This window comes from Orcinus orca, chromosome 2, assembly GCF_937001465.1.
Source record: "Orcinus orca chromosome 2, mOrcOrc1.1, whole genome shotgun sequence".
In the NCBI taxonomy this organism is placed as follows: domain Eukaryota; kingdom Metazoa; phylum Chordata; class Mammalia; order Artiodactyla; family Delphinidae; genus Orcinus; species Orcinus orca.
In genome coordinates, this window is record NC_064560.1 from 106,722,810 (window position 1) to 106,747,135 (window position 24,326).

The 24,326-nt window shown below is 35.7% G+C and overlaps 1 protein-coding gene and 1 long non-coding RNA gene across 5 annotated transcripts in view; one reads left to right on the top strand and one right to left on the bottom strand.

Annotated features, from left to right (window-relative positions):
• Positions 1-19,797, top strand: part of DMXL2 (Dmx like 2) — a 160,929-nt gene extending 141,132 nt beyond the window's left edge. For 2 of the 4 annotated variants that reach the window (XM_049705959.1, XM_049705960.1), the window contains exons 29-44: positions 358-536; positions 4,220-4,350; positions 4,844-4,929; positions 5,360-5,561; positions 6,615-6,732; positions 10,023-10,085; positions 11,203-11,289; positions 11,374-11,495; positions 12,638-12,776; positions 13,437-13,497; positions 13,631-13,758; positions 14,313-14,390; positions 15,180-15,271; positions 15,973-16,025; positions 17,346-17,563; positions 18,315-19,797. In XM_049705959.1, the coding sequence (XP_049561916.1) occupies positions 358-536; positions 4,220-4,350; positions 4,844-4,929; positions 5,360-5,561; positions 6,615-6,732; positions 10,023-10,085; positions 11,203-11,289; positions 11,374-11,495; positions 12,638-12,776; positions 13,437-13,497; positions 13,631-13,758; positions 14,313-14,390; positions 15,180-15,271; positions 15,973-16,025; positions 17,346-17,563; positions 18,315-18,524 (1,967 nt within the window). In that variant the 3' untranslated portion in view covers positions 18,525-19,797. The remainder of the gene's footprint in view (positions 1-357; positions 537-4,219; positions 4,351-4,843; positions 4,930-5,359; positions 5,562-6,614; positions 6,733-10,022; positions 10,086-11,202; positions 11,290-11,373; positions 11,496-12,637; positions 12,777-13,436; positions 13,498-13,630; positions 13,759-14,312; positions 14,391-15,179; positions 15,272-15,972; positions 16,026-17,345; positions 17,564-18,314) is intronic. The other 2 variants (XM_049705962.1, XM_049705961.1) reach the window with 1 other exon arrangement.
• Positions 18,293-20,286, bottom strand: LOC125963521 (uncharacterized). Its single transcript, XR_007475570.1, has 2 exons — positions 20,197-20,286; positions 18,293-18,442 (listed from the first exon to the last, which is right to left on the bottom strand). It is a non-coding gene; the product is annotated as an uncharacterized LOC125963521 (long non-coding RNA).
• Between the last annotated feature and the right edge of the window lie 4,040 nt (positions 20,287-24,326).

Sequence of the window (24,326 nt, forward strand, 5' to 3'; positions counted from 1 at the left end):
TTCATTCAATGAATCTTTCTTGAACAACACAGCCAGAAATAATCACTCAAGCACTCTTTGTACTATTTGTTGAATATATCATTTATTTAATACACTGTATATAGAATCGCTTGAATTCTTATTCTATATAGCACATAGGCTGCTTCATTGCAAGTTAATCTTTTATACTTTATCCTCATCTGCATCTCTGCCATGATTGTTGGAAAACTGATGCAGTAACTAGAAAAGTTTAGAAGCACAGATGTAAGTAATTTAGTCTACACTGAAAACATGGCAAGAGTAGGATGAAAAGAAAGGTTAACTCTTTGAATTAATAATGGAAAATAAGGCCAGTTTTTTTTTTCTATCTTTATTCAGCACCTCCTGTTCCTTCTGAAGACATAGATAAACACCGCAGGAGGTTTAACATGCGAATGCTGGTTCCTGGAAGACCTGTAAAGGATGCTACCCCACCACCAGTGCCTGCAGAAAGACCATCTTACAAAGAAAAGTTTATTCCTCCTGAACTCAGTATGTGGGATTATTTTGTTGCAAAGGTAAGGGGCGTGAGGAATGCAAGCTTTATGTGTGTCTGTTTTATTACCTCTTATGTTTGCATCACATAGGAATGACGGGGCAGCTTCTGGGCTGAATCACCATAGTTTAGGCATTAATCTCTCAACTCCAGAAACTGAATAATCATTCAGGAATGATCAGATACTTGAAATGGACCAGACAAATTAGAATCATACGGGACTTAGGTATAAACCAAAAGTTAGTTTATTAACATTTAATCAGCATCATCCTTTTCTAGGAACTGGAATATCTGTATCTACCATCTAACTTCCCTTCTTCTGCTTATCAGTAGTTCCCTTGGTCAGCATGAAATTAGAGCAGAAGGAGATGGATGGGTATTTGAGGGTTTCGTGAGACCATGGGTTTCATGAGGCCCCATGACATATCTCTGTTTCTCCAAAGCAGAGAAAACTTTTCTGGGGATCAGAATACTCATCGTGACTAGATCGAACATAGTCCCATTTTGCACCGTGTTGGGTGTGTGCTTTTCTGCACTTTGTTTTTTCAAGCACATCACCTTCTATTGATGGGTTTCCTTCTTTACCTGTGTTCCCTCTTTACATGTGTTTCATTTATACTTCTTCCCACTCCCCAGATTGGTTGGAAGCAAATCCAAACATCATGAAATTCCATTCATAAATATTTCACCATTTATTTTTTAAAAACAAGGATTTTGAACCAGTACCACACTAGCATTATCCCACACACACCACACATACATACACACACAATTCCTTAATATCATTAAGTATCCAGAGAGTGTTCACATTTTTCCCCATTATACCTTAAATGTTTTTGAACAGTTGGTTTGTTAAATCAGGGTCCAGAATAAGATTCACACATTGCAATTGGTTGATATGTCTTAAGTTTCTTTTAATCTATAAGTTCTACCTCCATCTCTCTTTGTTAAATTTACCCCCCTCCCCATTTTTTGCCCCCAAATTTGTCCTTTAAAATTTCTCAGTGGCTTTTGCTGATGGCATCCCCATGTTTGGTCTTCTGACCTTGTTCCCCTGATTTCTGTTTTTCTGTAAAGTGAAAGTTAAACTTAGAGGCTTTATCAGATTCCATTCTGATTGGATAGGGAAAGGGGAGTACAGGATTACTTCATAGGTGGTTTTGTGTATTTCCATCAGGAAACTCTCTTTTTGAGATGTTAGTTGATGATTTTTGCCTAAGTCCATTATTTTAAATTTAGGGTAGTTTTAAAATTATGATAATGATATCTTCTCATTTAGTCTTCATTTATTTGCTGGAATACTTTCTTCCATCAATCTATTTGGTTATCCTGAATTACATTTTGAAAGAGAAAGACAGGATAAGTGCTTTATTCTTTGCTTCTTGTGCCAGTTTTCAAAGTGATGAGTTGATTCTCTAGCATCCTTCAGAGGAAGCAGTGAACTTTGTTTTGTTATATTATGGATTTAAACATATTTTATGTATTTTAATCCAGTACAGTTATTATTCTTATGGATGTTCAGATTGTCCCATCTTTGCCAATGAGAGCCTCTTCCAGTTGGCTCCTGAATCTTTTTGAGAACTCTTCCAATAGTCTTTGAGTTTCTTTTCTTTCTAGTTTAAGTCATTCTAGGCTAATTTTGCATGTTTCCTGCCCCAGAGTGGGAGCAACCTCCAAAGAACCTGGTTCCTTTTTGTGGGAAATTATAATTTAGAAACCACAAGTGGGTATATGGGTGCTCATTGTCACTGGGTTTGTCATTGTTTCTAGGTACATATCATTTCTAATGACCAAATAACTAGTCAGCTTGATGAGTATACTGTAGTTTACATAACCATTTGCCTATCAGTATTTGCTGTATTTATTTTTTCATTTTTATAAATAATGCTGAGATTAGTATCTTTTTAGATAAGCCTTGTTCACATTCTGATTATTTCAGATACATATCTGAAATATATATATATATTTATATATATATCTTCAGATTACTGATTTATACTCCCTTGAGAATAGTGAGCATGCATCTGACTTTACCCTCATTAAGTATTCCTTTTTCATTTTTGTTAATTTGATTAAATAATTTTTATTTCCTATTAATGATATCAAAAAATGTTAATGAACCTATTGCTATTAGGTTTTCTACTGTGAGGGATTGACTGTTCATGTTCTGAACAAAATTATCTATTGGAATTGTAATGTTTTTCCTTACTTTTAATGAACTCTTTATTTTTAAGGATATTAACAATTTACCTTACTTGTGATACCTTTTCCAGATTCTTTGCCTTTTAATTTTGTTTATGTTTTTGACATACAGAAGTTTTAAAAAGTTTATTTAGTCATGTCTATCCATACTTTTAAAAAATGATTTATTTGCCTTTTGTTTTTGACATACAGAAGTTTTTAAAAGTTTACTTAGTCATGTCTATCCATACTTTTAAAAAATGATTTGTTACATTGTTTTTAAGCAGAGAAAGTCCTTTCCACTAATAAATGTTTACTTTTGTTATCTTCTCCTCCTTTTGTTTCCTCCACCTTCTCTTTGGCCTCATCCTTTTTTTTTAAAAAATTAATTTATTTATTTTTGGCTATGTTGGGTCTTTGTTGCTGCGTGCAGGCTTTTCTCTAGTTGCTACAAGTGGTGGCTACTCTTTGTTGCAGTGCACGGGCTTCTCATTGCGGTGGCTTCTCTTGTTGTGGAGCACGGGCTCTAGGCGCGCAGGCTTCAGTAGTTGCGGCACACGGGCTCAGTAGTTGTGGCTCGTGGGCTCTAGAATGCAGGCTCAGTAGTTGTGGCACACAGGTTTAGTTGCTCCGCGGCATGTGGGATCTTCCCAGACCAGAGCTTGAACCTGGATTCTTAACCACTGCTCCACCAGGGAAGCCCATCTTCCTCCTAATTCTTTTTAACTTTTTACCTCTTTTTTTTAATTTCTAACTCTCCTGTTGATCTAAAATGAAGTGAAGATCAGACTTCGGTACCCTCTTTATCTTCTATTCTCACACTTATACTAGTTGTCCTTCCTTTCCTCCCAACGACTTAAGATGTTATATTTGTCATATATTAATTTCTTATTTATATACTCTTCTTGGACTATATTTTTCCACTTATCAATTGCTAGACTGCACTTATTTTAATTAGTTATTTTAATATCCACTAAGAAATAGTATCTTTCACTTTAGAAAGATTTCTTAGTTAATCTTACCTATTATTTTCTTCCCTATGAACTTTACAATCATTGTCAAGTTTCAAAAAAGGAAAAGAAATCCCCATGGGGATTTTTATTGCAATTACCTAAAACCTGTAAATTAAAGAATGATAGTCTTTACATGTTTCAATCTCCTTATTTAGCTTTTAGAGGGATTTGTAATTTCCTTCACTGTAGCTCTTTCACAGTTTTCATAAAGTTTTTCCTTTGGTATTATGTTACTTAATGCACCTTTTTTCTTCAGAGTTTTTGAACTAGTTATTGCTGATATATAAGAAAAAGACCATTGATTTAAAAAAAAAATTTGTGTCGTATCTAGCTACTCAGTTATTTTATTGAATCTGAGAGTTTTAACCTGGTTTTCCTGACTTTCCTAGGTCTAGTATCATTTTCAAAAGAAAATTTTAGTTTAGGTTGACACCATTTAAAATGTTCAATATTAAGTTAGGATAAAAATACCCAGTTATACATTTAAAAATAACTTCACATTTTATTGCAGCCGTTTCTCCCTTTGTCTGATAGTGGAGTTATATATGATTCTGATGAAAGCATTCATAGTGATGAAGAAGAAGATGATGCTTTTTTTTCAGATACACAGATACAGGAACACCAAGACCCTAACTCCTATAGGTAAATAAAGCTTTCCTCTTTTCTTTTTGTCTTTTCTTTTGTAGAAGTTCCTGATGTTACTAGTTTTAAGCAATATTACTATCATGAATTTATACAAGAACTGACCTATGTTTTCAGGTTAGGAATTCTGTACCTTTGAGGTACATTGCTAGATAGTAGAGTATTTCACATGCAGTTTCAAAGAATAGCTGGCACAAACATTTTTAGTGAGAAAAAATACATAATTTATTGATATGGTATTAAAATTCCATGTAGCTGTGTGGTAAATCTCTTTCCATTAGGTATTTCAGATAGTGCAAGTATAATACATTGTTGCATACCTTTTATTTTCAGAGACTACAAAGGTACTCTTTTTTAATAGTAAGTTGTTAGAAAAAAACAGCTTTTTTTCTGGGTGGGAGATTGGGCCAAACAGTTGACAGGGATCATTACTATATTCTCATGATTTTATTTTTCAATTAAGGAGAGTTTTTTTATTTGTCCCTTTGAACAGCTGGGCTCTTCTACATTTGACAATGGTTAAGCTAGTACTTCACAATGTCAAGAATTTCTTTCCCATTGCTGGGCTGGAATTCTCTGGTAAGTTTGGAATTTGAAAATTAATGTTATTAAATACAACAAATTATCATCAAGTTTCTCTTTACAAAATCCATATAAAAGAACATGTGGTACTAAAAATATACAGCATTGGAGATGTTATGAGGTCTTATTTATCTTAGGCTCCAGTCTGTGGTTTTAATTCATATGGCAAGAATCACTGACTACCTAGAAGGTTGGAAGAAAAACCAGGAAACCAGCGTGGAGAAGCTGAACATTTTCCTAGCTCATTTTAGAAAGCTGGTCTTCTGTTTTGTTCAAAGCATTAAATATCAAAATGGTGTTAGATTAACATTTTCAGATTTATTTGTACTTTCAGAAGTTTTGGCTCTAAGAATTTGGATCTTGTAAATATGTGGTGATGGTCAACATTTTTAATCAAAGTAAAATATCATATTCTATTACATTTTAGAGTTGCCTGTAACATCACCATTAGGTATTGCTGTGATTAAAAACTTGGAGAATTGGGAGCAGATCTTGCAAGAGAAAATGGATGAATTTGAAGGTCCTCCCCCCAACTATGTCAACACATATCCAACTGACCTTTCAGTAGGAGCTGGACCAGCTATTCTTCGAAATAAAGCAATGCTAGAACCTGAAAATACTCCATTCAAGTAAGAATTCTCTTACAATGGTAATGAGAGTGTAGCTTGGTTTAACCTTTTTGGAAGTCAGTTTGGCAAAATAATATGCCAGTAGCCTTCAAAACACTCATAACTTTGAACTTGCAATCCTGTTTCCAGCACTATATGCCAAGGAAACTATCAGAAATCTGGATAAAAAATTATTTTTCCCATATTACCTGTACTTCAAATAGACATACTAATTTTATAATCAGGACAAAACCTTTATTTTTGTCATCATTTTAGGAACTCTTAACAGAAATGTTTTGGGATAACAATCTACATATTCAAACAAGGTGCTACTGACCTTTTGTCAGTAATTTAATAGTAAACACATTAAGGTTTTTATTGCTGTTTTGATCTTCCATCTGTCCATCTAGGCCCCTTTTGATAAGCAGCATGCTTTTTTTGAGGCAGCCAGCCATGATTTAGAGTATTGCTCATAAGGTTGAAAGAGCAAGGCTTTAAATTTAGCTTGTTAGCTGTTAAAAATGAAATGTGGGACTTTATGTTCATTTATATTCATTGGTGATATGCTGTAACCAACCTGAAGTATAATTTAAAAAGAGAATAATAAGGGCTTCCCTGGTGGCGCAGTGGTTGAGAGTCCACCTGCCGATGCAGGGGACACGGGTTCGTGCCCCGGTCCGGGAAGATCCCACATGCCACGGAGCGGCTGGGCCCATGAGCCATGGCTGCTGAGCCTGTGCATCCGGAGCCTGTGCTCCGCAATGGGAGAGGCCACAACAGTGAGAGGCCCGCGTACCGCAAAAAAAAAAAAAAAAGAAAGAATAATAAGAGATTCAATTGACTCTCAGCTCAACCTGTCCATTTAGAGAATCTGTAGAGAATTAATTGCTAGATGAAGGAATGATTTGTAGAACTAAAAATTAAAAGTGAAATAAATTATAAAATTTTGTTGAGCTTAATGCTGTATCTTCTTTGCAATAATGGAGGTTTTAAAAAAATTATCTGCAAATAATGAAACATTTTCTATAGACTAAAATAGTGTGATATGTTGATTTTTTTTTTTTTTTAAACTAGATCCCGGGATTCTTCTGCGCTTCCAGTCAAACGACTTTGGCATTTCCTTGTTAAACAAGAAGTACTTCAACAGACATTTATTAGATATATTTTCACTAAGAAAAGAAAGCAGAGTGAGGTATTTTAGAAAAAAATATTCTCTCTTGTAATTTTCATTTGTTTTTTTTTAACATTTCTAATGAAGCCAGCTTGATTTATTTGAAATTTACTTTTGGTTGGAACTTATTATCTTTCATACATCATAGGTAATAGTTTATCAAACTACAGAGAATTTTTTTTAAGATAAAAACGTACAATTTTTATTTCATAACAATGAAACAACATAGGTCTTTCGACAAATCCTGTATAGTCAGGTGAAAGTGGTTATGTCCTTTATAATATTTGCCTTTGGGCCTTTACATGTAATAAACATTGTGAGGGATGGTTTGGGGAATTTAGTATATAAATGAGTATACTCTATGTTATGATTCTCTGAATATCATTTAAATGAAAATACAGCATAACCCTTTAAAAGCATTTTTATTTATTTAGCATTTAGAAATGAGCAGCATAAACTATAGAATAATTTTGTGAGACAGATTAAACTACAGAAACACCAAATATGAGATGAAGGAAGATTGATTGCATTTACAAAGTGAGGCAGAGATTCTACATTGCATGGTGATTTTTAAGCTAAACATAAGTTAATAATGTAATGCCATACAGGGTTCAAGAAGAATCATGAATTTGAGAGAGTCACACTTTAGAACTTAAAACGATCTCTTCATTATAAAATGAGGGGTACACAGATGTTTTATATATAAGCATTTCAGTCCATTTGGCTATTTAATGAGGTAATGAGCAGTTTGGAGAGTAGTGTTCAGAGTAGAGTGTCAGATGTGATTAAAGATTGGCAACAAAAACTATGAGAAAAGAAAAATTAATTATATTTCACTTAGAAAAGTGAAAACCGAGAGGGACAGTCTATGTGGCTCAATTTCCCAAGGTTGCATATAGAACTGCTTCTCAAATGTTCTCCATACCTAGGGCAGCAGAACCGACCAGATTCGTTCTTTTCTTTCCACTACTCACCCACTTACCTGGATGGTCATTGTGGGCAGTCCTGTGAACAGTCATTTATTTTTTTCTGTAGATTTAAAAATTATGTACTTACGTGAGGAATTAGAGGAATGAACTATAGAGATTCTTTTGTGTCTTATAAGCTTATTTGATAGGAAAAGACCCCAATGGTATTGAAATTATTGATGTAGGGTTTTGTTAGGGGAATAAGAGCCAAATTCATTTCCCCTTTCGTTTAATACATTGCTTACTGCATTTCCTATAGTGATACTGAGTTCTATAAAATAAGATATAGAAATCTAAGAAATAGATTTAAGATAAAAGATACTTGCTCACTTAGGGCTCTGTTATTCACAGAAAGAGAGTTCATTGAAGGATCAATTTTCTGAGTTGTTAGTTCTTCAAATTATTAAACACAGTGATATGCTTTAATTATTCATAAGGTTTCTAGCAGTTTTGTTTTGTTAGCTTGTCAGAGCCTCAGAGTGCTATAGAAAGACTGGGTCTGGGTTGCTGGGACCCTCAGACTCTTGTCTTGCTCTTGAGGATCTGTTGTCTCCTTTCTCGTTTCCCTCTTCCTTAACCAAGTTTCTCCCCGATTCTGCCCCTTACCTCCCCTTCTTTATGTCCCTCCATTTCTGTGCTCTTGGGATCAGCAGCCCAAGCTGTGTGTTCTTTTCTATTTTTCTACCCGAAGAGGCTCTCCATGTACAGGGAGGTGGGACAGAGATAAACTGAACATTTCTTAAAATGCTGTGTAAGCGTTGGTTGGCTCCAGGAAGGGAAGTACATGGCTGGGAGTTTGGATGGAAGAATTTTTATCATGTACCCTTCTGTACCTTTGAATTTTAAATTATTGAATGAAATTAATATCTTGTTGCATGCAGTCCAATAAAACTTTGTTGATAATGGAAATTTATGTCTGTTCTGTACAGTATAGTAGTCACCAGCCACATGTGGTTATTGAGCACTTGAAGTGGGCTAATGTGACTGAGGAACTGAATTTTTTATTTTGTTTAATTTAAATTTAAAGCCATATGTGTTTAGTGGCTACTGTATTGAATAGCACATTATCTGCTGAAAAATGTTTTTCATTTATGAAAAAAAATTATGAAAACAATGTGAAAGCTCTTGAGGCAAAGTAAAATTGGTCACTTAGTTCAGAAATATGCAGAATTTATTAAAACTACCCATCTAATAAGAGTGTTTTATCTTTTTAGATTGTTAAATAGGATATTGGTGGTCAATAAATTTGGTAAATTCAGTGAATTGATTAATTAGCAAAACTGGCAAAATAATCCTAAGAATGCTAAAATTGGCTAATTTTTTAAAATTACCTAATAAAACTAAAATTCTGAGAAATGCTGAAATTTTAGGTGTATTCAGAAGAAGGTATTTTTACTGAGTATGTTAGAGAAGACTATTCCACAAAACAGCTTTTTGTGAAATGGATAAATGTGGCAAACTTAGCCACTTGATTAAAGGCAAATAGGTTCTTCTGCAGTTTGGCTTTTGCTGAGTTGGCCCTTGCACACTTGTACCATTCCTTCAGTGTCAGCTGCAGCAGCCCTTGAGCAGTTGCACAAGGCATGGAGAATTGGGTCCTGTTGGCTGAAAGAGAAGCAGGCACTTCAGGAAGTATTGGTAGGAATATATTGCTCTGATCAAACCTTCAGAGGTTTCCACAGCACAGCAGAAATGATATTTCTGATTATAGCCATTCCTAATGGCCCTGTCATCAACCAGGAGCAAGTTATTTGTGTGATTTCTTTCCCATGCCTCATCTCATCAAACATTTACTTATAAGGAGAAAATCATAGGATTATGTATAGTGTAATGGTTGATGTGAATTTTAACCCTTGACTGTCTCTTCATGGATATATTCCTTATGAGTAAGAGTGAAATAATTTATCAGTACTTTTAATCTGTGTTTAGAAAAAAATAGTTTTTATTTATTTGAAATAAACCCCTATAGGTTAGGAATCTATGTAGTAGAGGATGCATCTGCTTATACAAGTAGGTTTTATTTTTAGAGACTAGAGTTTAAGTTAGAACTTCCAAGTTACATAACTGACATACAAATAATGAATTTTTATTTTGAAATTGCTTTTATATATGTAATACATTAATTTTGCCTGTTTTGCTTTGTGTTGTTTTTTCTGATGACATCACATTTTACTCAGTTTAATTTTTTTCTTGATGTGCTTTTAAATTCATTTTAAAGCTTGCAAATTCATTTTTACCATCTTTAAGTGATGGAGCAACCATTTCAGTTTGAAAACTTTCATTTCTTTTATAATTCCGTTTCATGCATGTGTTTTGTGTTTGTGACGGTGTGGTGTTGTTTAGTCTATAGAAGAACATGTGGAGCAGGTCAAACAAAACTGCATAGCAGAAGATTGCCACATCAAGGTAGTATTCCATGCTCTCGAATTTAGCTCATTCTTTAAAATTCAAGGAGCTAACCCCTCATCTCTGATACTAACCATGACCTGCCCAGCTGGCTAACTAGTCAGAGTGCTCACTGCTCCCACACACCTCACTGGCACAGGGTAGGAGATGCTCCACTGTGTCCAGCTTGATCTTTCTTGCCATTGGTTCTTCTCTTTCTTGCTTCCTTTTCGATCTTCAGTTCTGTCCCTTTTCCCCATCTGTTCTTAAACATGATTGTTTTATCTTGCCTCTTTCTTGATTCTGCCTCTTCTTTTCTCCCCATCACCTTCAACTCTGAGCATTACACCTTCCTCTCATCAATCTCCTTCATTACTTTTTTTTTTTAATTAAAAAATATTTATTTATTTATGGCTGCATTGGGTCTTAGTTGCTGCGTGCGGGCTTTCTCTAGTTGCGGTGCGCAGGCTTCTCATTGTGGTGGCTTCTCTTGTTGCGGAGAACGGGCTCTAGGCACGCGGGCTTAGTAGTTGTGGCTTGCAGGCTCTAGAGCACAAGCTTAGTAGTTGTGGTGCACGGGCTTAGGTGCTCCACGGCGTGTGGGATCTTCCCGGACTGGGGCGTGAACCCGTGTCCCCTGCATTGGCAGGTGGATTCTTAACCAGTGCGCCACCAGGGAAGCCCTCCTTCATTACTTTCTAACTGTTCTTGTATCCAACTTCTTATTCCTATCTCATCACCCTTATTTAAAAATATTTAACTTCTTACGTGACTCCTTTGTCTTTCTGATTGTGTCTTTTTCTCTCACATTCTTACTGCTGTATCTTTGTGCACTTTTGGAAGAGATAAGAGACATTACTGTTATAAATACGAATGAAAATTATGTTAGCTATCTTTTGTGACAGTTACTCAGTATCCTGTAATCACAATGGAAATTTTTGTAATTGGGGTGATTACAGGGCATCAGAGAATCTAAGCTAATTCCACAGCTAATTTTCAACACGCTAAAATTACTGGTACTTTTTTTCTTGCTGCTGCTGCTACTGCTACATTTTCTTCTTTTAAGTTTTGTGGGATGTACATATATCTGTATGGAGCTGTGCTGCAACAACTAAAACTGCTGACAAATGTCTTGTAGGTTGAAGCAGATCTGGGCTATCCAGGAGGAAAGGCAAAAATCATTCATAAGGAGTCAGATATGATCATGGCATTTTCTGTTAATAAGGTAAAATCTTCAGTAATTATAAAGAATGAGGTACTTTGTTTTAGTGAAATTGCTTAAATTATTGACTTTGCGTTTGCTTTACAGGCAAACTGTAATGAAATTGTTTTGGCTTCAACGCATGATGTACAAGAACTCGATATTACTTCTCTTCTGGCCTGTCAGTCATATATATGGATTGGAGAAGAATATGACAGAGAATCCAAAAGGTTTGCTTGCCTTATGTAATCAATTTTAAATGTAGTTTCCTTCAAAAAGAACCTATTAAGTGGTTATGCACTTGATTTCAGTTGTCTTGAAAACTATGTATTTCTTTGGTGAGGAGGCAAACATAATTGGTTTAGCTGCCAATAAAGGGCTCTGCTTACATCAGTGTACAAATTACTCCTACTTCTTCCATTAGACCCTGAATTATTCATAATGTTTGAGTCAGAATAATCCCCGACACCAGAGCCTAATGCTAACAACTGCCACTTTGACATTTAACCCCAAAGAAATGTCAGAAATTACACAATATTGAATAAATTCAGCTGATCTGGATAATTACCATAAAAAGCAGAATACACTAATATATTAATTAGACTGATTGATGAGTCACATTTACTGAGTAATTTTCAGTGTTTCTTCTTGATTATCTCTCTATAAGCACACCTATTTTTCAGATAAAAATGTAGCCAACTTTACTTTTCAGTAAAACTATGGACACTGCACCAAGAGTACAGTAATGCTTTCCTATTTGGGGGTTTCTCCTCCATGTTTTCCGTCCCTCTTGCTTTTCTCCAGACTCTCGGAAATTTTATGTTCTGGGAGTGGTGCCGTGATGGCCTCCCTCATTTCTGTTTCTGTCTCATTGGTATATAATACAACTAGGTTTCAGTCAAACTTCAGAGTAGATGTAACCATGTAATATGATATGGCCCATCATAAAAATTACTTTAACATTTAATGTGATAATTAGCACCTAAGTTTAAGAAAACTTTTAACTCCAGTTTCTTTAAAATGTTTGAATTTTATTAATGGGGTCTCTGTACTTGAAGAGAACATACAGTCTTTTTCTATACAGGATAAAAAGAAAATCTGTGTTAAATACTTCAAAACAAACATTTGTTCTAATTTGTGCAGCAATAAAGTTCTCCCAAACATTAGACTAAACTTATATTTTGCCTAAGGGGAAAAAGTTAACCAGTACTAAAATTGGTGATGATTAGGACTTGTACGTACGTTTTTATTATGGATATTGATACTTTTTTTAAAAATAAAGACTGTCCTTCAGATAGATAAAAAGCTCTGTAATTGGAATTTGTGTTGAGAAAATGGAACTGTCACAGTAACACATGAATGTTTTCCACAGTTCAGATGATATTGATTATCGTGGTTCCACTACAACTCTTTATCAACCCAGTGCAACATCCCATTCAGCAAGTCAGGTGCATCCATCTTCATCTCTGCCGTGGCTGGGCAGTGGACAGACTAGCATTGGAGCTAGTGTGGTATGTTATTTACTATTAGGTATGGTTTCTGGATATGGACTCGCTCAAAAATAGGTTGAAATCACTTTGACATAGGAATGATGCTGAAGATCAGAGGCAGTGACCAGTTAGTATACCATAATAACGATAGCTAGCATGCTGTGGGTTTCTTTATGTCAGGTGCATGCTTTTTCGTATAACAACACTAAGTGGTTTTCATTTTATAGATGAGCAAACTGAGAGGCACAAAGTGGTAAAGCAGAGCTAGAGAGGAATTCATGTCTACTCTAAGTGTTTGAAAAATGCCATCAATAACATTGTTGTTAGTCACTGTAGTTAAAGGGGTCCCATTCTCATGTTCTGCTCTGAAGAATCTGGAGATACTCCTGACTGTCCTTAGGGAGGGGCACTTGGAGGAGAGCTCCCTTTACAACTAGATGAAGCAGCTTGGTATCCTCACAGTCCACACAGACCAGGGCACGCCAGTAAGTGACTGTGCTTTCCCAGACTGTTAGACAAGCGCCTTATATTTAGTGGGTCAGAAAATCCACAACAGGGTTTATTTTAGTAATAATCCAGTGTAAGAGAATAACTGTTATCAGAATTAGAGTTGGCCTGAATCATATCCTTCCTTATTTCTTCTGTGATGCAAAAGAAATTCATTTTTATCTTCTTTTAAAGCTTATGAAAAGGAATCTACATAATGTTAAGAGAATGACCTCACACCCAGTCCATCAATACTGTGAGTATTTTATTTATGATCAAAGGACTGCAAGTGATCTCTATCATTTTGAAGTTGGCTTATAGAATGGGAAATGTTGGAACTCTTTCTTCAGCTTTGTTTCTTATTTTTTGCTTTTCCTTTTGCGTCTCAGATCTTACAGGTGCTCAGGATGGCAGTGTACGAATGTTTGAATGGACAAGACCTCAGCAGCTTGTCTGTTTCCGCCAAGCTGGCAATGCAAGAGTTACCAGATTATATTTCAATTCACAAGGCAACAAGGTTAGTTCCTGGGGGTTACTGCTAAACTTGTCCGAAAAGAACTGCAGATATTTATGAGTAAATAGCTAGTAAAACTAGACTTAAAAACAAATTCAGTCGCTCTGGATTTGAGTTGAGCAGGCAGTCTGATGGTGTCTGTTTATATAGCCCCTTGGCTCTCAAGAAAAGCATAAATCCACAGAATTTTGTGTGGATTAATTAATCATCTACTTACAGATACTACATATTCTGTGAGGGTAAAGAATTCTGTTTCTGTTGAGTGCATTGATGGTGCCTGTGTGCAGAGTCAGGCACCTAAGAGCAACCTTCCAATTTCTTACTAAGTTCTGCTACAGAAGTTTGGAGGAAAACAGTGAAATAGGCATGGAAAAGAATTTAAAAGGTGGCAGGTTATTTACAGTACTTGGGCTTTCTTGAGAACTACAGCAGCAGGAGCATAGGTATAGGCAGAATGTTGGTTAAGTGGGGACTGAGTGACTCTCCATTTCATAAATGATTTTACCTTCGATATGGCTACTCAGAAGCTGTGTTTAATATTTACGCCATTCTTACAGTGTGGTGTCGCAGACGGAGAGGGTTTTCTGAGTATCTGGCAAGTAAACCAAACTGCATCAAATCCCAAACCTTACATGGTAAGTATCACTCAGCATTCGCAGAGCACATATGGAGGCCACTTTGTGAAGTGTTTGTTTCAGACAGCGAGTCCCATTGGTGGATCTGTTGGGAAAGGGACCACTCTGTCCAGCAGCCACGGCCCAGCACCATCATTGCCCTAGTTTTAGACTGAAATGACTAAAACGCAAAAAACTTGCTTTTCACAGCTTGAAGGGTGACCATTATATTTGAAATTTTTAGGGGCCTTCTCTGTGTGTGGTCTTATTCAGGATACATTTTTATTACACTTCTATCTGTTTTGAAATCTCTGACTTCTTAGTGATAGAGTTTTATAGTGATTCGTTTTAGGTACTGTATTAAGAACCAGACAGGTTCCATGTATGCCAGTTTGCTCCAGAATGTTTCTTATTAGATTATAAAATAACCAATCCCAATAGGCCACTTCATCCATTAATCCAAATCATGTTAGAACACGTGGTGATGCAGAAAAGCATGTCTGCACTTGGAGGGTCGGGGGCACGGTGACACTGGAAGGTTAAGTTCATGTACTTTGTGTTTTATTCCTTTGTTACATAATCTTTAATTCCATGTTTCTGCCAACTCTTCCAGTTTTAAAAAATTATTGGGTATTAGCCAAGTAACATGCATATGACAGCTAATCCTCTTATCACTTATTCTTTATTCTCGATTTTAAAAAGTGTTCTTAGGTCATGCATGTAGTATATGATTAGCAGAGCTGTGTGTGTGTACTGTACCACATTTTACTGGATTTTGAGATAACATCAGCTTGCACTTTGTTCCTATAGAGTTGGCAGTGCCACAGTAAAGCCACAAGTGACTTTGCATTTGTTACCTCTTCAAGTCTAGTTGCCACATCTGGACAGTCCAATGACAATAGGTAGGTTGACAGAGATGCAAAAAAGAAATAAGCATATTTTAGGCAGAAAGGTATTCTTGCTAGAAAGTATGGATTTCTATTCAGGTTTTTCCACCTCAGGAATACAAAAACTTTGTTACATAATTCTTCAAGTAGTTTTCCTTACCAAAAAGAGAAAGACCAGAATTACTCCTAATGTAATCTACTTAAAAGTATGTGGAATTTTTATGTTAAAGCTATTTTTTTTATTGCTGTTAATACTGTCAAGTTTTTGAGGCTCTGTAGCCATCATTCTCAACATTTTCTTTGCCTCAGATTGTTTTCATTGGCAACATGTGCCCATGAATAACACCTCTCATTTCCCTGTAGTGTTTACCCCCAAGGATATAGAAGCATCTCTTCTACTCAGGAAATCATGTCTCATTTTCCGTGGAGTGATAATGGAAAAGAGATAGGGCCGGGGGATGAGATGGAGCAGAGTCAGGTGGGACCATGTGAGACAGACCCTGTAGTTTGAAAAGGATAAACTCTTGGAAGAGATATATCCCCAGTCCCAACCTCTACCCTCATCCTAGTTGAGAATCACTGCTTTATAAATGTGAGTGAACAAAACAACGTAAGATTCAATCAGTAAAAATATTTGATGTAAAGACACAGTTTATCCCAGTGATGACTTAGAACAATTTGTTTATGATGTGTTTTTGTTACTGTTTCTTTATTAGAAATGTATGCCTCTGGGACACATTGATATCACCCGGAAACAGCCTCATTCATGGTGAGTGAGCTAAGTCTTTGATTTTCAGTACACTGTGAAAGAATGCTTTCCTGATTTTATTTTAACCAGTAAATTCAGTGCGTGTTTATTCACGGGTTAAAAATGGAGATAGAGTGAATAAAATTCTAAAAGTTAACTAGAATATCTGGCTACCTTGCTGAGGTAAATATATATGGTCACAGAAACCCAGCTAGCCTAGAATAATCTTTGTGTTGTATTCCATTCAGAAAATATGGTATGGAGAGTGGCACTACTAACAAGGCTGCTGAAGAAATCAGTTGCAAAGTATTCCTTGAGCTCAACAGAAATGAGGTCGTATGTCAGAGAATTAAATCTGACTGTAAACTAAAAGTCAGCCTTATGATTAGAAATCTGAATAATGCCGTTTAAACATTATTCCTTTCAAGACAGTGTTTTCCACATCGCTGTCCTAAAGATCACTCTTTCACATAATGCCACCAAGTGCTCAAAGCTCCAGTAAGTTTGGGTTAAACATAGCTAGGAGGACTTTGTTAAAAAAAAAACAAAAAAAAACAAAACAGATTTGAGTCTTTTACTATGCTGACGTGTATTTTGAAAGGTGTAGTTATTTCCCAGTTTTGATTGCAAAATTCTTTGTTTTTGGTGAATAATTATTAACATCTCTTAAAGATTTGCCACATATTAGTTTAAGGTGTTAATCACATTAGAATGCAGAGAGTTCTGGGAAGGTTAACTCCTTAACTTGGGGCTGGTAATTTTCACACTAGTGTAGTTTCATTTACTTAGCTGAGAAGGACTTTAAAAATATATATATTTTATTGAAGTATAGTTGATTTACAATGCTGTGTTAATTTCTGCTTTATAGCAAAGTGATTCAGTTATACATATATTCGTTTTCATATTCTTTTCCATTATGGTTTATCTCAGGATATTAAATATATTTCCCTGTGAAGAACTTTTGATGAGGTTTTATGTATGGGCAGGAACTGGGAAAGGGTAAATACTTGTTATTGGTGGGTATTAATGAAGACATTGAGTATCACTGAGAAACTTGTTCTCCTCTGCACTTTTGCTTCTACATTCTTATGAGACAGTATAACTTAGTTTGGGCATAAAGTTTAAACTTCCTGTGTATATGGGTGTGTGTTTTCATACTGAGATTATGTATGTTTTTTTCTGTTATTGCTTGCCATCTTTTTTAATACTTTGATCATGATTATAGAAATTAGAAAGGAAAATGTGACAGTAATTTCTGTATTACTTAAATGTGCATTTAAATATTACCAGAAGTGCTAAGGTAGACATCATGTGGCAAAGGCTCTTGATGTTTTTCTTCAGGTTTCACATGTCATGATCATGGTGCCACGGTACTTCAGTACGCGCCAAAACAGCAACTCCTAATATCTGGGGGCAGGAAAGGCTACATCTGCATTTTTGACATCAGGCAGAGACAGCTAATTCACACATTCCAGGCACATGACTCTGCAGTTAAGGCACTGGCTCTCGATCCCTGTGAGGAATATTTTACTACAGGTTCAGCAGAAGGTAACATAAAGGTGAGTCAGTACAAGAGGTTGGAATGTGCTAAATATTATCTTTACCTGCTGTCAGGATTGATCGGGGAGGGGGAACCAAACCAAAAAACTCACCACCCTCTTCGTGCAAATATTGCTTCCTCCCTTACTTCTGTGTGGTTCTTTCTAAATTGTTAGGATCTAGAAAACCAGATAATCAATTTCAGTATTAAATCAAATTCAGTATTAAATTGATTAAATTGATTTAATGACTCAGGTCATTAAAAAGCTTTAAAGAACTCTCTGAGTAAGTGTATGAGTTTTTAATTAATGCATTGAGTTTTTGATGACATGAATTTGGTTTCTCACATCATCCCCCTCCCTTCTTCCCACCTCTGCCTCCAGTACCTGACTCTGTTTTGTACAGTTGAGGTCTCCAAAGAAGCCTTTTATATTGTCCCAGGGCCTAACTTAGCGTTAGGAATGTATTTAACTGAATTAACTGAAATATTTAATTGAATTAGAGATGGGGTGTATATATATGGTTAATATGAAACAAGAGGATGTGTGAAGAGAGGAATTTGAAAGAAGGTACAGGGAAGTGTAAGGATGGTAAATGAGCCCTGTGAATGGTATTATTTCCAATTAGGTAAACTGTTAGAAAAGAGGTAGTGGACAGGAAAGTTGGGCTTTAATGAGATCAGTTGGGCTGGGAGAACAGAGGTGAACGCCATGTTTTTAAAAGTTTTTCGTCTCTATTTTTTAAATGACTTACACTTTTTCTTTAAACTAGGTTTGGAGGTTGACAGGCCATGGCCTACTTCAGTCATTTAAAAATGAACACGCTAAACAGTCCATATTCAGAAACCTTGGGGCTGGAGTCATGCAGATCGACATCACCCAGGGCAACCGGATCTTCTCCTGTGGGGCAGATGGGACGCTGAAGACGAGGGTTTTGCCCAGTGCTTTTAACATCCCTCATAGCATTCTTGACATTCTATAAAGATTGGGGCTTTATTTTTATAAACATTTCAATTGAAAAACACACTGCAGAAATTATTAGGCATTTCTGCTTTCCAAGCAGTTGTTAACCCATTGAAAACAATACAGAGAATCTCTGTGTAGAATTTGAATCTGATCCAAGCTGAGTTTTAGGGCTGAGTTTTGCGTCTATGGGCTGGTAGAATGACTGTGCATGTGTACCTTTTATCATGCCGACATACTTAAATAAAACAAAACCTAGTACTGTATGAAGGGTAGCTATTCTTTACAGCATTTAGCAAACCTGATTCAGAAAACATTTGAGGTTAGAAGTTAGCATATGAGTAAGTTAGTTATAATAATGAGAAGGACCTTTACACCAAATCAAGGAAGAAAATGTTGCTGTTTCAGGTTTTTCTTCCTATTCTTACCACTGATTGAAGCATGCCTGCAGTCTCCTTTGTTGAATGAAGAATAGTCATAAGGAGTTAGAAGCTTCAGGACACCAGAAACACACTGTAAGCAGCGTGTAAGCACACTTTGAAGCAGTGCATAGTGACTAGTTCTCTGCTGTGAGAGGTCGTTCCCATTCTTTCCTGCTGAATATTTTTCCTGTTAGTGTTTATACTGATCTAGTACTGTAATTTGCAAATGAGTGCAAATTTAAATGCAATGTTTTCCTCACAATTTGCACATTCACGTTTTTTGGACTGCTAGATTTTCTATTTAAATATTTGCCTTCATGTTAGGAATGTAATATGTGGACATGACATATTGGTAGTTAACCAAAACATACCAAGTTAGTACTTCTTTTTTAGTCCAGTTTAGTACTTTTTCTTTTCATGTATTCAAGGTTAAAACACCCACAATATTTTAAGGCTATGTTGAACCTACACCAGTAGAGCATTTCATATCATAATTAAAATGAATGTTAGGCTTTTTGTGGCCAGTTAATAGTTGATGAGATTGGTGATATTATTTATTACCACAGCCTATTGTATAAACTATGCAGAGTTAAATATTATTTGCTTGAAAAGTGTTAGCCAGTGTTGTCATATTTTGATGTACTTCTTGGTTATGACCAAAAATATGTTCTTGAAATATTGAAACCAATGTCTGTGTTTAAATGTTTACCAGCAAATTGTCTCATCACGTTAATGAAGAATGTTTAATGCCTGTGCGGTATATAGTAAAATATAATGGCATAAGAGCACCTTTCTCTGAAGGCAATGTGATGTTTGGGCTGTGAAATACATATGTAAAGGAAAAATGTTATTTGTTAGAGTTTTACCTCAGTTTGGTCTGGCATTCTTTGATAATATTTTTAACAGTTGAGATAATTTTAACTTTGATAACATGCTTACCTGTGAGAGAATTCTTAAGGTATTAGGCAGTTCATTCATTTACTCAAATATTTATGAGTACCTTCTATATCAGAAGCCCTTCAAGGAAACGGGATACAGGGGTGACCAGACAGAAGGTACACAATGTTGGGATTTAGTTGGGTAAGAACTAACTCCACTGTACCTTCTTGTTTATTGAACTGAGAGTGGATTTTGGCACCCACACTGGTGAAGGAGCTGAGCTGGGAATGGTGCTTATGTGGAATGGTGAAGAAAAGAGGAGGAGGGAGGATGCCTGAATACATAGGAACACAAGTTAGACAAAAATTGTAAATATATACAGACACTTACCACAGCTCTGTATACAGTAATCTATAGATGTTGCATTCTCTCCATCATTCCATGTATTATACTAAAACAGTACCAGCTGATTTAGAATCTGCAAGATAATAGAATTTTTTCAAAAACTGTAGTTGGTTTACAATATTGTGTTACTTTCAGGTGTACAGAAAAGTGATTCAGTTACATTTTTTTTCTGATTCTTTTCCATTATAGGTTATTACAAGATACTGAATATAGTTCCCTGTCATATACAGTAAATCCTGTTGTTTATCTGTTTTATATATAGGTGTGGGTATCTGTTAATCCCATACTCCTGATTTATCCCCCATGCCACCTTTCCCCTTTGGTAACTGTAAGCTTGTTTCTATGTCTGTGGGTCTGTTTCTGTTTTGTAAATAAGTTCATTTGTATTATTTTTTTTAGATTCCACATATAAATGATATCATATATTTGTCTTTCTCTGTCTGGCTTACTTAGTATGATAATCTTGAGGCCTCTCCATGTTGCTGCAAATGGCAGTATTTCATTCTTTTTAATGGCTGAGTAGTAGTCCATTGTGTATATATACCACACCTTCTTTATCCATTCATCTGTTGATGGACACTTAGGGTTGCTTCCATGTCTTGGCTGTTGAAAACAGTGCTACTTTGAATGTTGGGGTTCATGTATCTTTTCGAATTAGTTTTCATTTTTTCCGGATATATGCCCAGGAGTGGGATTGCAGGATCATATGATAAATCTATTTTTAGTTTTTTGAAGAACCTCCATGCTGTTCTCCATAGTGGCTGCACCAATTTACATTCCCACCAAGAGTGTAGGAAGGTTCCCTTTTCTCCACATCCTCTCCAGCATTTGTTATTCATAGATTTTTATTTTTATTGGAGTATAGTTGATTTACAACATTGTGTTAGTTTCTGCTGTACAGCAAAGTGAATCAGTTATACATATACATATATCTACTCTTTAGATTCTTTTCCCGTATAGGTCATTACAGAGTACTGAGTAGAGTTCCCTGTGCTATACAGTAGGTTCATAGATTTTTATATGATGGCCATTCAAACGGGTGTAAATTGATACCTCAAGTGGTTTTGACTTGCATTTCTCTAATAATTAGTGATAGTGAGTATCTTCTCATGTGTTTGTTGGTCATCTCTATGTCTTCTTTGGTGAAATGTCTGTTTAGGTCTTCTGCCCATTTTTTGATTGGGTTTCTTTTTGGATATTCAGTTGTATGGGCTGTTCGTATATTATGGAAATTAATCCCTTGTGGGTCACATGGTTCGCAAATATTTTCTCCCATTCTGAAGGTTGTCTTTTCATTTTGTCTATGGTTTCCTTTGCTGTGCAAAAGCTTTTAAGTTTCATTAGTTCCTATTTGGTTATTTTTGCTTTTATTTCTTTTGCCTTTGGAGATGGATCTAAGAAAATATTGCTACGATTTATGTCAGAGAATGTTTTGCCTTGTTCTCATCTAGGATTTTTATGCTGTCATGTCTTGTTTTAAGTCTTTAAGCCATTTCGGGTTTATTTTTGTGTACATTGTGAGGGTGTGTTCCAACTTCATTGATTTACAAGCAGTTGTCCAGCTTTCTCTGTACCACTTGCTGAAGAGACTATCTTTTCTCCATTGTATATCCTTGTCTCTTTTGTCGAAGATTAATTGACCATTGATCCATATGTCTGTTTTTATGCCAATATCATGGTGTTTTGATTACTGTAGCTTTGTCGTACTGTCTGAAGTCTGGGAGGGTTATGCCTCCTGCTTTGTTCTTCTTCGCAGACTGCTTTGGCAAGTCTGGGTCTTTTATGGTTCCATATAAATTTTAGGATCATTTGTTCTAGTTCTGTAAAAAATGTCATGGATAATATGATAGGGATTGCATTGAATCTGTAGATTTCTTTGGGTAGTATGGCCATTTTTAACAATATTAATTCTAATCCAAGAGCATGGGACATTTTCCCACTTCTCTGAATCATCTTCAGTTTCCTTTATCAATATTTTGTAATTCTTAGCTTATAGGTCTTTCATCTCCTTGGTTACGTTTATTCCTAGATTTTTCTTGATGTGATTTTTAACACATCAGTAAAAAATAATTTAAAAATTTAAAAAATTTTTAAAATCACGTTAAAAATGTGATTTTTAACACATCAGTAAAAAACATTTAAAAATCCTTTATTTTTTACTTTGTCTCTAATAATTTATTGTTAGTGTAAAGAAATGCAACAGATTGCTGTATATTAATCTTGTATCCTGCTACCTTGCTGGATTCATTTACTCTAATAGATCTTGTGTGGAGTCTTTATATAGAAAACCCTAAAGACAAACCCTAGAGTATCATATCATCTGCATATAATGACAATTTTACCTCTTCCCTTCCAACTTGAATACCTTTTCTTTTTCTTTTCTGATGCTGTGGCTAGGACTTCCAGTACTATATTGGATAAAAGTGGTGAGAGTGCCATGATCAAGTGGTATTTATCCCAGGGATGCAAGTATTTTTCAATATTCGCAAATCAGTTTGATTCACCACATCAAAAAATTGAAGAATAAAAACCATATGATCATCAAAATAGATGCAGAAAAAGCTTTTGACAAAATTCAACAGCCATTTATAAAAACTCTCCAGAAAGTGAGCGTAGAAGGAACCTACCTCAACATAATAAAGGCCATGTATGACAAACCCACAGCTAACATCATTCTCAATTGTGAAAAACTGAAAGCATTTCCTCCAAGATCAGGAACAAGACAAGGCTGTCCACTCTCGCCACTGTTATTCAACATAGTTTTGGAAATCCTAGCCACAGCAATCAAATAAGAAAAAGAAATAAAAGGAATCCAAATCAGAAAAGAAGAAGTAAAACTGTCACTGTTTGCAGATGACATGATACTATAGATAGAAAATCCTAAAGATGCTACCAGAAAACTGCTAGAGCTCATGAATGCATTAGGTAAAGTTGCAGGATACAAAATTAATGCACAGAAATCTCTGGCATTCCTATACACTAACAATGAAAGATCAGAAAGAGAAATCAAGGAAACAGTCCCCTTTACCATCACATCAAAAAGAACACAATACCTAGGATTAAACCTACCTAAGAAGGGAAAAGAGCTGTACTCAGAAAACTATAAGATACTGATGATAGAAATCAAAGATGACACGAACAGATGGAGAGATATACCATGTTCTTGGATTGGGAGAATCAGTATTGTGAAAATGACTCTACTACCCAAAGCAATCTGTAGATTCAATGCAATCCCTATCAAATTACCACTAGCATTTTTCACAGAATTAGAACAAAATTTTTTACAATTTGTATGGAAACACAAAAAGACCCCGAATAGCCAAAGCAATCTTGAGAAAGAAAAATGGAGCTGGCGGAATCAGGCTACCTGACTTCAGACTATACTACAAAACTACAGTAACCAAAACAGAGTGGTATTGGCACAAAAACAAATATAGATCAACGGAGCAGGATACAAAGTCCAGAGATAAACCCACGCACCTATGGTCACCTAATCTATGACAAAGGAGGCAAGAATATACAATGGAGAAAAGACAGTCTCTTCAATAAACAGTGCTAGGAAAACTGGACAGCTACATGTAAAAGAATGAAATTAGAACACTCCCTAACACCATACACAAAAATAAACTCAAAATGGATTAAAGACCTAAATGTAAGGCTAGACACTATAAAACTCGGAGTACTATAGGCAGAACACTTTTTTTTTTTTTTTTTTTTGCGGTACACAGACCTCTCACTGTTGTGGCCTCTCCTACTGCAGAGCACAGGCTCCAGACGCGCCTGGAGGCTCAGTAGCCGTGGCTCACAGGCCCAGCCGCTCCACGGCATGCAGGATCCTCCCAGACCGGGGCACGAACCCACGTCCCCTGCATCGGCAGGCAGACTCTCAACCACTGCGCCACCAGGGAAGCCCAGAACACTTTTTTACATAAATTGTAGCAAGATCTTTTTTGATCCACCTCCTAGAATAATTTAAAAAAATAATAAATGGGATCTAATTAAACTTAAAATGAAAAGACAACCCTCAAAATGGGAGAAAATATTTGCAACCAAAGCAACTGACAAAGGATTAATCTCCAAAATATACAAATAGCTCATGCGGCTCAATATCAAAA